Source organism: Eucalyptus grandis, chromosome 3 (genome assembly GCF_016545825.1).
Source record: "Eucalyptus grandis isolate ANBG69807.140 chromosome 3, ASM1654582v1, whole genome shotgun sequence".
In the NCBI taxonomy this organism is placed as follows: domain Eukaryota; kingdom Viridiplantae; phylum Streptophyta; class Magnoliopsida; order Myrtales; family Myrtaceae; genus Eucalyptus; species Eucalyptus grandis.
The window spans coordinates 14,894,008-14,910,465 of record NC_052614.1 but is presented as its reverse complement, the minus strand read 5'-3'; the positions used below and the strand labels follow the sequence as shown (position 1 = coordinate 14,910,465).

At 36.8% G+C, this 16,458-nt stretch overlaps 1 protein-coding gene across 1 annotated transcript; it reads left to right on the top strand.

Moving 5' to 3' along the window:
* The first annotated feature begins 4,328 nt into the window (after positions 1 to 4,328).
* LOC104444958 (pentatricopeptide repeat-containing protein At5g46460, mitochondrial) lies at positions 4,329 to 13,449 on the top strand. Its single transcript, XM_039308767.1, is given in 7 exon segments — positions 4,329 to 5,415; positions 6,096 to 6,379; positions 7,737 to 7,774; positions 7,899 to 8,718; positions 8,721 to 10,712; positions 10,829 to 11,521; positions 12,196 to 13,449. Coding segments are annotated over 2 exon segments (2,121 nt in total). The 5' UTR covers positions 4,329 to 5,415; positions 6,096 to 6,379; positions 7,737 to 7,774; positions 7,899 to 8,003; the 3' UTR covers positions 10,127 to 10,712; positions 10,829 to 11,521; positions 12,196 to 13,449.
* Positions 13,450 to 16,458: the final 3,009 nt, after the last annotated feature.

The following is a 16,458-nucleotide window of genomic DNA, read 5'->3' as shown; positions in this document are numbered from 1 at the left end:
AAAATAAATCCGTAAAATATCTCCGAGGATACGGGCTTGGACCGATTTGCTTTCTTTGTGGGCTTAATCTAGCGTGTCAATTTAAAGCTCAGAACCATTAATTCGAACTCATCCGCCACCGGTCCAATAAACAAATGCAAAAAATGCAAATGTACTTAAATCTATATGCTATGCAATTAATTATTTTTTCAGGGATAAAATTGACCCCTAATTTTTAATGCAATAAATGATTAATTAGGTCGCCAAAATTTAGGTGTCAACAAATGTGATGGAAATTTTTTATAAAATGCGAGCTAATATTGATTGCAGAATATTTTAGTCTGTCAAAAATACATTATATTATAAAAACTTTTATAAAATATACGAGAATGTTATATTGCCCTATGTGATATATAAGGCTTAGCATATCTCGATTATAATAATAATGTGGTCGGCCGATCAGTGAAGACCAGTATTTTAACAATGATCTATAATTGATGGGTCTATTAAAATATGCTACATAAATAGGTTATGGTTTTCGTTCCCCACCTAATTCCATGCGTCTATGATATATCCATCAAGACCGTCATAGGAAAAAAAGAGTAAAGCCTAGTCCTGAATTTGTATGGCTTTATCTATACCTCTCAATGCAAAAACGATAATTGGCTAATCAAGTATGTGTTTTTTATTCTAAGGCTAGCTATTGAAAATTCTATACTCAAGTTTTGTATCATTGAATTTCTTACGTGTGGTATAAGAGCAGCTATATATGGGTTCAGAATTCACATGAATTTCTCGATGTAATTACATGGATAGTGCATGTAATTCACGATTTATGAGCGAGTTGGGGAATTCGATTCTTTTGGTTCCTTATTTTATATATTGATACGGGATTTTAGTTACCCAATTCATGGTAAATAACATGTTTCTTATTTTATATATCAATCTCCCATACTAAAATATTACATTAAGGTAATTAACATATTTCTTATTTTTTCTCCTAAAATCCATTCTAATCAATGTGTCTGTTCGAAGGGAATTTTTTTAGTCGACAAACTATTGTTATGACTTAATTAAGCATGTCAAAAGGTTTAATTCGATTAGTGAATCCAAATCAAGAACTTAAATTGTAAGGTAATTAAAGGGAACTACATCACCACGTATATGGTGCCTGCTTGAAATTCTATATTCAAGTGATGCGAAACATTAATTTAATAAAATTATAAAAAGAGCTTGAATTGATTTTATTGAATTGTGATACTATCGGGAAGTATGAAGTTAAGGATGTTATGTTGTACTCCTCCCCCATTGTCCGCGAGTTCATAATATCATTTTTTTTTTGGGAATTATAAGTTTGAGCTTGAATTGATTATATATAGTAAATCTTCACTAATATCACCTAAATGGCCTCATATCTTTTCAATTTTAATTTTATTTGACCAAGCTTTATTCAAAACATGCGTGTTCGATGGCCGACCAGTTTTTTCATGGATGGTCGGGGCTAGGACTATTTGGTGCACACTTACCATGCTCATGGATCATTTGAGACGAACTCAAGTTCACAACACACTAAGAAAATGGCGGGCACCTTTGATAAAACGGCCGCACTTCAATAGGCTAATTAGGATTTTCCAACTTTTACTTCTATACAGAAATGTGATACCCATACGATCGGTGTTTGTATAGAAGTGTGTTGATATTAGAATGACTCTTTGACTATAAATTTGTCAGGGGAATTTTGTGACATCGAACTCGATTTTTCCGTTTCATCATTGCGTAGGCTTTAATACATCTATTGTTCTGCACAGACTTGGTTTTGTCCCTTTGGGATTGTATGAACTTTTGATATGACTTTTGATCATCCATCACTCGATAATACTTGACCGACCAGTTCTATAATATGCACTTGATATGATGAAGAGTAGGTGGCAAATGGATAGGGTCAAGTTAGATATGAGTCTAATATATTTTTGCTTATTTACCCATTTAAACCATTTAGGGTTATAGTTAAAAATAAAATCGTAATTCAAAAGTATTATGAATCTCTAACCCTTCAAACTATTATTCTTAAATTTCCTACATTTTCCAAACTTGAATTAGAATCTTTGCAATCTTTGGAAGTTAAATCTTTCTTGTTTAAAAAAAAAAAAAAAAACTTAAAATAGAAAAGAAAAACCATTACGAAACCAATAGCCAAGTATCAAAAGAGTTCCTTCTTTTAAATTGAAAAGGAAAAAAAAACATTTAGAAAGAGAAAAGGAAAAAAATGAAAAAAGGAAGGGGAAAAGAGAGAGAGAGAGAATGGCCTTCTCTTCCAATCATGTATTTCACAAGTAATTTATTTGAGGTTGTTAATCGCTGAACGTATTGTACTTTAAAATTAATTACATATATTTGTTTAATCATAAAGTTAATTTATGCACTGTGATCTTAAAGATAATTTAAGGAACACAGAAGCATGTGCTTGAAATGTGGTAATATGCATCCATCTCGAGTGTTCTTAGAATCCTAATACCTGTTTTGCCGGAATTTTCCCGTGATGAAATATCCTTCACCAAAAATCACACTTTGACTTTTAATTGAAAGGAAATCAACGTCCCCACATCGAACTCCTAATAGAAAATATCGCAGGGAATTAGGAACCAACAACTCACAACTTTATACGAAAAGGATCATATAGACATGACCCGTACCAAAATTTAATCGACGACATGATCCAAAATATACAAACTCGATGTGGTAACTAGATGTTAACAAATTATGCTGGAATTTAATCGACAATACAATACTCAAAATAGAGATACACACCGAAATTTAATTGACGACACAAATCTGAAAATTACAACTAAAAATAAAATACAATACAGGAAAGTAAAGATACTGAAGAATTAGTAAAATTGTTTGATTTGTACAAGGGTCTTTAGCAAATGTTCGATGGTATTTATAATGGTTATGGGATAACTTCCCCTAATAGGTGCTCCAACAGTTGTATTTCTCTCAAACGATCTCCACTAGTTACCTTCGCCTTCCTTTATTTCCAAGAGTTTTGCATCCACGCTTTTCACGATCTCCTGACTTTTAGACAGTTATTTATTTGAAGGTGCCTGCTCCTCACTTCATGATCTTGTTTCGAAAGTAGCAACCTTTCCCTCCGAAACAACGTGCCCACTTTAATTTTTAACTGCTCTGTCAATTGTGAATCCTACAATTGCGCTTTAACGCTTCTCAATTGAAGACCTTTCGATGGATCTAATGTCTTGACTCGAGTCAATTACCATTTTCCTATACTTTTCAAGCCTTTGAAGAACTTTGATGGTGTGCTGCTCTTTATTCATCAGTATTCATAACTCAGTTAATGGTCATCGTATATTGACAATTGAACATGTGCTATTGATGTGAGTCAGTGTCGATCACCAAATATTCACTCCTATAGTCACCAACAAGATGTCTCTTGCATGATAACGTTAACCTATTTTTCACATGACTGTTTGTGCTCAGCAACTCAGGTATCAAGCGCATGCTTGTTTGTATCCATGACTTGACTACTTTTTGTGCAAACAATACCCAACCATCTTCGAAGTCCAAGCATAAGAAAATGTATCATTAGGACATGTATTTATCTTTATATTTAAGAATACGTGTCAAAAAATTTGTAATTAGTCTTTTAATATTATTATTTCGGGGGTGCATCCATGTTTTGTCCAATATGGCTCTTACTCATTGGCAACCTAATATTAAAACATTACTTTCAAATGGTATAGTCTCATCAATTTTGTTTATAACTTAGGACCAATAAATCTATAATTAGAAGCCAGGTATACATACACAACAAATGGTAAAAATCTAGGAAACTCAAAAGTTATATCGCATCAAATGTATATTTTTTGTTGAGGAATTTATTTAAAAGATAAAAAAGGATAATACGGAGGAATAGAAGGGTGAGGTAACGGAAGCAAAACCTCAAAGAAGGTTCTAGAAGATGGTGCCTAGCTGGAGACGAGAGACTCTCTGTAACGGCATGGGAGGAAGCACGTCACTTCACTGAGAGATTAACGGATTTCGGTTCAACAAGATAAATGAGAATCGGCTGATGGGGCTGAAGACGATCAAGCTACTGTTCCGTCACCGCCGTCCGCCGCCGTTGCGTTCGCTAAAAGAGCCGGACTCCCGTGGGCCCCGGTTTGAAGGGCAAAAAGATCTCGTTTGGAATCCTTCGCGAAGCCGAGATTTCGTCCGTTCGTTGAACCGCAAAAGGTCCTGCTGCCGATTCGAGCGTTCGTCACAATGCAAACGTCACGGGCCAGGTTGATATCTATTATCCTTGCTTTGCTTTCCGATAGATTTCAGTCGAGATCGATGTTCTTTCTTTTAGGATTAAAGCACGCGTTGGGCGCGATCGGATCGTTGCCTTGTTCCGAATGTTGCTCGTTGATCTTACTTCGAATCAGGCCGTGAATTCGAGCCTGAGATAGCGTAATTTTACTCTACAATTTTGTTGACCACCAGATGTTCGATAATATGCCTCTAAGTCGCAGACATTGAATAGATCGCGATTTCGTCGACCCATCCTTTTCTTAGTGCATTGATTCGATTCGGGTTCTGTTTCATCATCGTCAAGATTGATTCTGAACGTGTACCGTTCTGTCCGTCTCTCCTTTGTATTGGCATGTTTCTTTGCTGCGTTCGATGACAATGGCCACTGACGAGAGGGATCGGCATTCAAACAGTAGAAATATGTTTGTGTAGTGGACCTGCAAGATCTTGATCTTATAGCTGCAAGCTATGGATTCATTCCTTTAGTAGCTGCATATTGATACTGAAATATTTCTACTGTTGGCAACTTGATGCTGATTTCTTCCTGAGTTACCTATTGTCCTCATAATTTTTTCTCCTAACGAGAAACGAGACCTATTTGCCTGTTTTGTATAAAGCACAGCATTGAAGTTCCTGTCATGTAAGAAACTGGTTTCGGGAACTGGGTGCATTTCAGATATGTTGTTTATTTTCTATTAAAATGATTAGTATTTCAGTCTTCATTAGTGAATGATCTCAAATTTGTTTATGTTATAGTTTGATTGAACAGCTGTGTGATTGTTGAGGATGCGAACATCATTCCTGCAGGAACAAACCGGTGTAGTGAGACATGAAATTTATGTTTATCATTGCCAGGATTAGCCCACCAGGTGTTCGTTAAAATTGCCCAGGGAAAATTGTGTTGAACATCTCACCGGATAAGCATCTTTTGCAAATGTATACTAGAGATGACAACGGTATATTAGAGATGATGTAGAGAGGACCTTAAACGAGCACAGAAGTACAGATTCTGTACCTGCACTTGTCCTGCTTTATTCCTGGTCTGAACTCAATTGGGGAGAGGGCTTGTCAGGCTGCGGACCTCTGAGTCCATGATGGAATTTTGTACTGGTCTGTGGTGAGGTACTGCTTGGTTGGTGCATCAATTAGACTCCATTGAAACACGATTTTCCCATATGGGCAGTTTATGCTAGTTTTGTCTGGAGAATTCTGTGGTCTCCTAGTGAACATGCATGCTTCAAAAAAATCCTTTTTTTACCTGGTCATCTATCAAAACACTTGGGTATGGATAGTGGTCCATACTTTTTTGGAAAATGACTTCCACCTTTAAAATTAGGAAGTCATTTTCCTTATTTTTAAACTTGGTATTTTCTGGTCGACTTAAGTCATTTTTCTTTGACCAGCTTATTTTCCCACACCTAACACTAAAAAATGGAAATAGAAATTTTCTGGCAAAATATTTTCCTTCAAACAAATAGAGCCTAAGTCAAAATTGAGTTTCATCTTTCCAAACTACCTTTGATCATAGTAGAAATATAATTGGTCTTTAAGGACCACATACTTTATAAATAAATACAAATTTGCATCTATGCATAACCACCTAATTATGCACGCGTGCATACCCTTTAACCTTTTTTCTTTTTTTTCTTTTCATTAATTCCCCTTAAACCAGGTTAACTACATATATCCTAAAATAAATTTCTGTTATTCTTTCTTCTATCATTCTTTTTCTTTGTTTTAATTCTTTCTCTCCACCTTCTTTCTTTGATAGCTCCTAAGCTCCTTCCTTATCTTCACCGTAGGCAAACTTTGAACTCCATTGACACCATTTTCAATATCTCGATTGCTCATCTTTCATCCGACACCAGCGAGCCTTGACGAGTGGAAGATTGCCACTTGCCAATGGAGCCAACAAACAGAGGAAGTTCTTCGTAAAACAGCCCTAGTGAACTGAAGGTGGCGGAGACTGGCGAGTGGAGGCAGCAGACTACCACCACTGACCGAAGCCATGGAAACTGATAACATAGCTTCGGGTGAACGATTCACTCCTGAGGTTCTGGGTTTTATGCAGCTTGCTATAGATCAGGTAACGCTTGGCACAGCTGATTGTATTAAGTTGATGAAATACTTGAGCTGAAGTTTGAGTCTGATTCCTTTGGTGCTATAATTGCGTGGGAACTTGAAGTTGAATTTGGACAAGAGATGTTGAATAAGTGTTTCTTTGTAAGTGTTGTCTGTGGATGCTTGGTAGTGCATCTGTTGGTAATCGACATTACATGCAGCAAAATCGGCAACAATCCCTAGAAGGTATAGGTTTTCTTTCTCTCTTTTCATAGGTGGTAATTTATTGAAATAAGTAGGTGAAGTCTAGGTTTAAAGGAAAAACAAGCAAGGCCGAGTGCAACAAAGGGAAGTTGGGTGTACATGGGGTGGTTTAGTCCCCTTTTCAGGCAAAAAATGGAATCAATCTGGGTGCTGTAGGTTGAGAGGGAGGGAGGGATGGATTTGGGTGCTTTTGAGTTGTCTAGGAAATGTGGATATGTAGTATGTGCCTATTATAAAGATGAGCAGCCGTTGATAGGTTTGCCAGGACAATTAAATTGTCAAAAGCTTCGATCACTGGGATAGGACTCTGTGTTAAGTTTCATAAGGCGTTTGAAGAGGCAAAACCAGAGAGGAATGAAGAATATGCAATGAGATGGCAAGCCACCAGGAAAGGTGTTTGCTTGATGGTGCAATGAGATGGCAAGCCACCTTTTTGACTTTAGCACCTAGGGAAAATTTAAAACCAAATTTACTTGGTGCACGAGAATGATGTCAACATCAGTTGTACCCATGGATAATTGGTTGGGTGGTTATTTTCTTTGGCACTGTGGTGTGGATATGGAAAAAGAAAAAAATCACGAGAAACACAGAGTTTACATTAGTTATTCAGTGGAATAGAGACAAAATCCCAAGATGCTGATTGTCAATTCTGATTTGCAAGGGCTTCACAACAGGGATCTCTCTTCATCCTTATATGCCATAGCATTTGTAAAGGAAAATGACCCAGAAGCTAAAACGCCAGGAAGCTTCTTGAATGTTTGAGTGAAACCTCATTAACGAAAGAAAAGCCTCTGAGGTACCCATGATAAGATACACTGAACTGAGCAACATGTAGTTTCTCAAATTATTTATCATTTTTGCTGTGCTGTTGTTAGAGCCGTATCGGTTTAACTGTTAGGTGGGATTTGCATCTGTATTACAGGATGAGTATGTGGTGAGACATGCATTTGTTCCATTGGTAGCTGCATAATGATACTGAAACATTTTTACTGCTGGCAACGTGATGCTGATTTCCTCTTGAATTTGCCTTTATGCGTGCATGCGTGAGAGAGTTTGATTCTTATTCTCATATTTTTTCTCCTAACATGTAACAAGATCTATTTCCTTTCTTATATAAGGCAAAGCTTGCGTTGGACAGCCTTGAAGTTCCAGTTGGGTAAGACACTTTGGTTTTCGGTAACAGTGCATTGCATATATGTTACTTTGTTTTCAAATTAAGATGATTAGTATTTCAGTCTTAATTAGTGAATGATCTCAGATTGGACTCTTTAATTGAACAGCTGTGTAATTGTTGAGGATGGAAACGTTATTGCGGCAGGAAGAAACCAGATAACGTCCTGCGTGTCCTGCCCACAGGGACAACAGGAGCAGAGGAGCCTGTCGTCATGATGAGATTTCACGCCGTTTTCCCAAATCTCAGATGCTCTTGCACATGTTCATTCCCTTCTTCATGGCTCAGTTCATCCGAAACCTGCACCCATCTCTCCAAGCACTTCTTCAGACGTGCGAGTCATGTGACCTGTGATGGTCCTACAGTCTCTGGACACCTTAGGAATGAAAACCCAGATGAAACTCGGGAGGTTTTGGACAAATTTCAATGCCCCGATGTTCGTTCATTTACGAAGATGATCGTGGGTCGCTTGCAAACTGGCCGCCTTGATGACGCCCTGAAACTGTTCTACGAAATGCCCGTGAGAGATTCAATTTGCTGGAACACGATGATCAAAGGCTGCTTGGACTGTGTGGACTTGACGATGGCGGAAGAGCTTTTTGATGAAATGCCTGAACCAAGTGTTGTTTCATGGACAACGATGATAAATGGGTTCTTTCGATTTGGACAGGTTGAGCGGGCAGAGGTATTTTTCAAGCAGATGCCCATAAGAGATCTTGCTGCATGGAATGCAATGATTCATGGGTATTGTGAGAATGCCAGGGTGGACAATGCTGTGAAATTGTTTGAGCAAATGCCTTCCCGAAATGTGATCTCATGGACTTCAATGATTGGCGGGCTTGACCAAAACGGTAAGAGTGAAGAAGCTTTAAATGTATTTGAGAGAATGTTCAAGTCTGGTGTTGTGCCCAATTCGAGTACTTTGACGTGTGCATTGAGTGCTGTGCAAATGCATTGTCTTTTCCTCTTGGCATGCAGATTCATGGTCATGTTCTCAAGTCAGGATTCTGCCTTAGTGTATTTGTATGTGCTTCTCTTATCACGTTCTATGCTAACTGCAAGCGAATTGAGAAAGCAACCCAAGTCTTCTATGAAGCAGTGCATAAGAATGTGGTCATATGCACGGCTCTTCTAACTGGTTATGGCTTGAATGGTAGGCATGAAGATGGCCTGAAGGTGTTCAATGACATGATGAGAACAAGTGTTCTTCCTAATCAATCTTCATTTGTAAGCGCTCTAAATTCTTCTTGTAGTTTAGAGTCTCTAGATCGAGGTAAGGAGGTCCATGCTTCAGCTGTAAAGCTGCAATTGGGAAGTGATGTATTTGTTGGCAATTCTCTTGTAGTCATGTATAGTAAGTGTGGGGCTGTTGATGATGCTGTTGTAGTGTTCAAAAGACTCAAGGAGAAGAACATCGTCACCTGGAATGCCATTATTTGTGGGTGTGCACAACATGGCCGAGGGATGTGGGCTATGGAGTTGTTTAGCCAAATGATACGCGGATTGGTACAACCAGATGAGATCACACTCACGGGACTGCTTTCTTCGTGTAGTCATTCTGGGATGTTACAAAAGGGGAGATGCTTGTTCAGATATTTTAGTGAGAACACTTCTATCGAATTGAAACACGAGCATTATTCATGTATGGTGGATGTTCTAGGACGATGTGGGAAGCTAGAGGAAGCAGAGGATTTTGTAAGAAACATGCCCCTTAAAACTAACTCCATAGTGTGGCTTGCTTTGCTTAGTTCTTGCAGGATGCATTCTAACCTAGATTTGGCAGAAAGAGTTGCAAACTATATTCTTGGCCTAGAACCACATTGTAGTGCTGCTTATGTTTTACTGTCCAACTTCTATGCTTCTGCTAATAGATGGGGTGATGTCTCGCGATTAAGAGTGACTATGAGGGATAAAGGGATTGTGAAGCAACCAGGTAGAAGTTGGGTTACTATAAAGGGGCAAAAGCATTTATTTCTTTCCGGGGATAAATCCCACTCTTTGAGTGAGAACATATATTGGAAGCTGGATTGGTTGAATATGAAGTTGAAGGAATTGGGTTATCTTCCAGATAAGAGGTTCTCTCTCCATGACGTGGAAGATGAACATAAGGAAGAGTCATTATTTTACCACAGTGAAAGGCTTGCTATTGCATTTGCATTGATTACTACTGTCGAGGGTAGTACGATAGCTGTAATGAAGAATCTTCGCATTTGTGGGGATTGTCATTCTGCAATTAAACTGATTGCAAAGATTGTTGATCGTGAGATTGTTGTGAGAGATTCCAGCCGCTTTCATCACTTCAGGAGTGGCATATGCTCTTGTGGGGATTATTGGTAGCGAGGGCATAAGTTTATTTCTCCTGTCATGAACCTGTAAAGATCCTGAATTTGCTCATTATGTTAAGCATTGATGAGAGTGGATTAGCTAACACAATCACTATTTAATATGGGCTTGCTTTTATGATGTAATAGACAATGAATTCATGTGGAATCCATGGCTTTTTTTTTTTTATCAGCTTTGGTTTTGTCTAGGAGGCCAAGGGAGTTAAAGTATTTCTTAGCTGTATGAGTTGGGCATGTGGAAAGTTGGAGACTTGGGAGGAAATCTTGCATTGGATGGCATTGCCATCCACTGGCTCCATGCGGGGATTTCTGTTGAGAATTGAGTATTATCACTTTCCTTATGGCTTTGATCCCACCATAAAAAAAGGAAGCTATTTACAAGTAAGATATCCCTTCTGCAGAATTAAATTAAGTGAGGACCCAGAGCCTTGGAAATAGCTACTTTCCATCTCTCTCGCAGAGAGGTAGAAATTGTGGCATTTAGAGAGAAGGAAGTACTACTTGGTAAAATAACAGAAACCTGCCTTAGAGAAGTAAGTACCGCTTGGTAAAAGAAAAGAAGCCCCCCAAACAAAAGAAAGGTACCTTCCCTGCCTCCTTTTTTATGATTTGGAATTAAAAGTTGGTCCTTTTTTGAAAAGTCCCATCAATTCTTGTCCTCTATTACATTCTTAGAGCCTTTCTGTCTCTTCATCAGGTCCATGAGATGCAACAAAAGCTTCTTCATCTCTGGATGCAATTCGACTTCACCTAATGTTCTCTTACAATTTTGCTAGATCTCTTCAACAAATCGACAGTACTGAGTGAGTTTACTTTATTTGTGGTGCCAAAATTAGTATTCTGATGTCGTATGTGTTGTCCAAGTTGAACAGATGTTAGTAATCGAAATTGGTTGTCATAAGAACACAATAATATCTCAGTGTTCTAGCACAATTGATCAGTTATTGATTTATGCTTATGTATTGCACAAGAAGTGGAAACTATTTCTTTTAATAGTGATTAGTCAACTCTTCATTTTGCAGTTTTCAGTATCCTAAGAGGTCTGTCTCCCTAAGAGTTCTTTTGCTTTTGTGGTGGATTTTTTTGTGTTGTGTGGGGTTGAAGTCCATAACTCTTGTGCCATCTATTTTCTCACGTCTTCCTAATATTTGGCTCGGGCTCCCAATTGCCTGAGTCTTACTGACCACAATGGATTTATGTTGAAGATGAATTTCACAGTATCTCTGACAGTAACATTGTGGCACTTCCTTTTAGGATTCCTTTTTTCTAATGATGAAAGCTGGATCTTAGAGTGCATTTTAATTTATATTCATGACAATGCTTACTTGAAGTTAGTTTGCTTGTTGTAGGTTTCGGGTTGTGCTTACTAAGTTTTACACTTTTCAGAAATGTAAGTTACACTTGGCATTTCATTGAAGCTATGTGTGCTTTAAGAGAAAAGATTATGGATTTTTGTTGGACTATTCTATGTTCTTTGGTCTCCTTAAACTTGCACATTATGTCAAGACTGGAGAGTTATCTCCCAAAATGTCTACATAAACTGTGTTAGATTTTTTCTCCTCCTGCTTTACTTGGTCAACGAAATGCTGCCTCTCCTCGCCCTTAAGTTACTTTTTATCTTGCCGTTATGTTTAGAAAGCATGACTTCATTCTGGCCTTATTTGAAGAACTAGTTCTCTTTCGAGGTTAGAGGTATAAATGTTGAAGAACTGACTCGTTGACATCTGGTAAGGAATGTTGCGATTTTTTGACTACTAGAAAGTATGTTCTCATATGCTGGGTAAAACGGAGCTCTATCATTTGTTTACATGTGAATATGATAGATATCCAAGAGATCTAAACTCGTCATTCTTGAGAGTTGTGTCACGTTGCGATCTGATTTGCAATAAAGCTTTCTTCAGATTCATCACTTGTTAGCTTGCATTAGATGTTTATAACATAGCATACATATATGGCTGTGCAATGTCTTTATTCCCTCTCACATGGTTCATAGATTACAAAAGTTACTTTTTCAATGAAGGATTCACAGGATAGTCATATAGACATATCTTGTGTTTTTTGCAGTGTGGAAATGATAAAAGAGGTTTCACTGGAGAGTGATTTGGCTATTTTGATTCGTGGCCTTTACTCTGCAAGAAATAGAAAGAGAAGCATGTAAGCAGCTTTTTGAAGTACATGTAGAAGATTGTCATTAGGAGACGATTCTTGTAACTAGTTTTCTTAGGATTTTTTTTTTTTTTGTCAAAAGAACTTAAAATTTAATTACTTCAATTTTTAAAGGAATAGGAGTCTCAATAGTACGTTAATGGAGTGGGACCTAAAACTTGGATGATCTTTCCCTTAACGAGGGCGTTGTCTGAGCTACGTGTATCAGGAAGAATAGAGTTAATATTACATCTATAAGTATAAAATCTTACACGATTTATTGACATTTTCTAGGCATCTATAATGCAACTTAACAACCGTATTAATGACCATTAACAATTTTAAATGCTAGTTTGTTACATTAGTTACAATCCATGACTACTTGACTCCCCTTGCAAATAGCTGTATGAAGAGATAAATCCCTCTTAGTCAAGAATGAGGCTAATATATTTAGTTACCTCCCGCTCTCCCGGCAAAGTTTCTGGAAGTAACAGGTGAATGGGGTGCCCATACAGTTTGTGCAGAGCCTTTTTATTGCTACTGAATAAGACATTTTTCCCCACGACTCATTGGGAATAATTTCAATTTTCATGTAAATAATATTTTCATACCTTTTTTAGCTGTATTTTTAATCATTCTTGCAAAGTAAATGAATACGTGTAACTAATACATAACTAAAATAGCTATCCACTTTTCAAACCTGCAATACTAACCATCTTTCTACAGCAGATCCGTAATGTTTCCACCCTTCTCTCTTACTTCACTTTGGACTCATTTAAGGTGTTGAAGGGAATGGAGCAAGAAATCTTCAATCAATTCATGAAACTGAGTTGTCATGTCATTCGAATTGATCGCATCAGGAACTCCCTAGAGTATCGAAGTCCACAAAAGCAGGACCTAAAGCCGGGACTCTCAAATAGGCTGTTGAAGTGTTGAAAAGGGAAACAAGTTATGCGGAGGAAATGATTAGATCTTATTTAGCAAAGATTGTGATGCCAAGAAGTGCTGAGGGATCGGAGGACAAATTCCATGCTTCCTATGCTCCTACATTTCACATTAGAGGGTGAGTTGAAGTTGGAAGAAAATGGAGGCCTTGTTTAGTAATCGGTTAATTCTTGACTATTTCTATTCTTTTGTTTGCTTGAATAAAAAGAAAAAAAAATCATTTGGTAATGTTAGTTTTTTATTCCTGATAACAAATTAGTGGTCATGGAATAGATTTGGAACATAATTAAAAAGTTGAAAAAAGTTACTTTTTTGTTCCAGGAATAATATCTGGAATCAAGATATATTTTATTTTCTTCTTTTTCCTCCTCTAATTGGTCCTCGAGCTTGGCAATGGCTAGTGACCTTGTTGGAGCCTTGCCAGGCCCTCGTCGTGATTGTGGATGGTTGACCTCCGGAGGGTTTACGAGGTCTCCTGAGGTATGATCACTAGCTAGAGGAGGAAGAAGAAGAGGAGACTAAAAGAAAGAAAGAAAGAAAGAAAATTTCAAATTCTAAGTCACAAAAAAATTTGAGGATTGGTCCATACGCATTCATTTTTTTTTTTTTTTAATTTTGGAAATAAAAATTTTGTGTAGTTATCAAATGTGTTCAAATGCTCATAAACTTATTTAGGGAACAAAATCAGAAATTGTTCTCGAGAACAGAATGGTCACCGGATGCACTTGAAGAGTTCAATATTTCTCTAAACCTCCATTCGATGGGGCAAACACCAACTCGATTGCTATCATGGTGGATTGATGAAGATCCATAATGAAAGAAGACGAGATGGAAGAGGAATCGCTGTTCTCACTGTTCTCATTGTTGATCGGTGAACGGTTTGATTCATTTCTCTAGCAAAATCAAGAAATAATGCTTTTCATGAATAGCATGATGCTGCAGAATCATTGGTGTTATGGAGGAAGTGTAGAGGTTTTTGGATGAAAGTGTGAAGCAATGGGTGATGCTACAGGTTGTGACCCTACAGGTTGTGATAAGATGAAGTCGGAGGAATTGAAGGTAAGCTTGAAATGAGGGACAATGTGTTGGTATGCATTTTTAGTATTTTCTTTTAATAAATTACGGCATATATGGTCGGTAATAAAAAAAATATTTACAAAAGTGGTTTTATACTTGACGCCATTTGAGGATACTATGTCCTAGCATTAATTATGGATTCGTCGATTATGTGAAATTTCCTATAACTGACGAGTACTATATATTTCTAAATTTTTTTCTCTCTTTTTTGTTCTCGTTTCTCCCCGTGATGATCAAGATTCAAGATGAATTTATACGATGGCTGAGTGGGGGAGAAGCTGGTAATTGTAGAGAACTTCTCAGTGGGGGAGAAACTGGTAATTGTAAAGAACTTCTCACGTGGTTCGCATGAGATTCTTTGGTAAAAGAGTTAGCGAAATATTTTTACCCATTATAAATGGATTGAAAAAGGGTTTTAGGGGTTTTAAAAAACAAAGCGCCCGTATAAATGGATCTAAATGGGTTTACCTCATGCTTATAAAACAACACATTTTAATTGGGTTGTCTACTGCTTTTTAGCTGTTGGGGCCATGCACATTGCGGCCATATGTATGCTACTCAGAAAAAAATTGCTTCTGCACATATTAATATCATATCATCGATTTTGCCCCGAATGAGCTTGTTTCAATATGCTTAGAAACAATATGAGCTTTTTGATATTTTCTTTGAAAACAACAACAAGATCCTTAATTTTTGAAATATTACGGCAGAAAATCACACACATATATATGCCGGTATTGTTTGTGTGAATTGCAATATTAAAAAAATAAGTTTTCAAAAAAAATTATATTGCTTGTGAAAGATATCAAACTAACGATGCCCATGCCCTCCGTGCCAACACGTTGGCCCCTCTTCAATTTGCTGAGGCATTTTCGGATTTCTTCAACATTCTTCTTTCTAAATTTACTTATATATAATTTCACATACACTGTTTTCTTTTGTACTTTTTAATTCTTTCATTTTCTTTTATTATGAGATCATTTTACTTAATTTGGTTTTCTCATTTATTAGAATAAAAGTTCTAACTTATTATATGAAAATCAATTCAATTATGAATTCTTCAATTTGTCAATTTTTGTTTTAAATTTTTTGACAATTTATCAATTTTGTCCGGTAATTATTATTGCATTAACTCTGCCACAAATTTAGAGTTGAGTCACTCCCCTTTGTTCAAACTTCAAACAGCCACTTTGTTTGTTTGTTTCGGTTTTTTTTTTTTTTTTTTTTTTGTCAATCTTTTTTGTTACTTTGCTTGTCTTCAATATTAAGGATGGGCATATAGGACCGCCTGAACTAAGAACTGCGTAGACCATACCAGATTGGTTAGTTTGGTTCGGTTCCCGGTTCAGGACTTGGATTGGGCTTTTTTTTTTTTTAATATATATTTTTAAAAATAGCAATAAACCCTAAAATAGTAATAGCTCTAGTATTTTTTTTAAATAATTTATTAATTTTTTTGGCTAAATGATTGGTTCCATTGGATCAAACTTGAGACTAGTCCGGTCTAGTTCCGGTCCCAAGATCAATTCACGGTTCCTAGGTGGAACTAGACCGAACCGGGAATTGATCACTCCTATTCAATATTACATTTAAAATTATTTCGTATTATGACCATGAATTATTATTCATGGGTAATCCTCTCGTTTAGAAGGAGAGAAACTCTAAAATTTCCTGCGTAGTTGGACTTCACACTTTCTAGTAATAAAATCAAATTTGGATGTGTCAATCTTAGCTCAACTCGACTCGAGTTACTGACTTGGATTTCTTCCCAAGAAATTCAAGGATGAGAATTTACAATGAGAATTTATGATCTTCCACAGATTAAATACAATTTTTGTGGTAATCACTGAACAAATTCATCTCCACCTATAAATTAAAACAAGAATACAAATTGGAATTCATTCTTAGCTCAAAATCCAAAAACTGATGATCATATATTACAATCCACAAATGGAAATGCAATTTTAAATTTGTTCCACTTGCACCATTACGATCATTCCCCTCGTTTGAAAATTTTATTCTATGAATATGATTTACCAGAGACTATTGGATCATACACAATAGATAGTACAATAATCATCCTTTTGACAATTGAGATTTAATGGATCGAATTTAGACATGATATTATTATGGTTAAATTCTAGAAACTAACCCTTATGC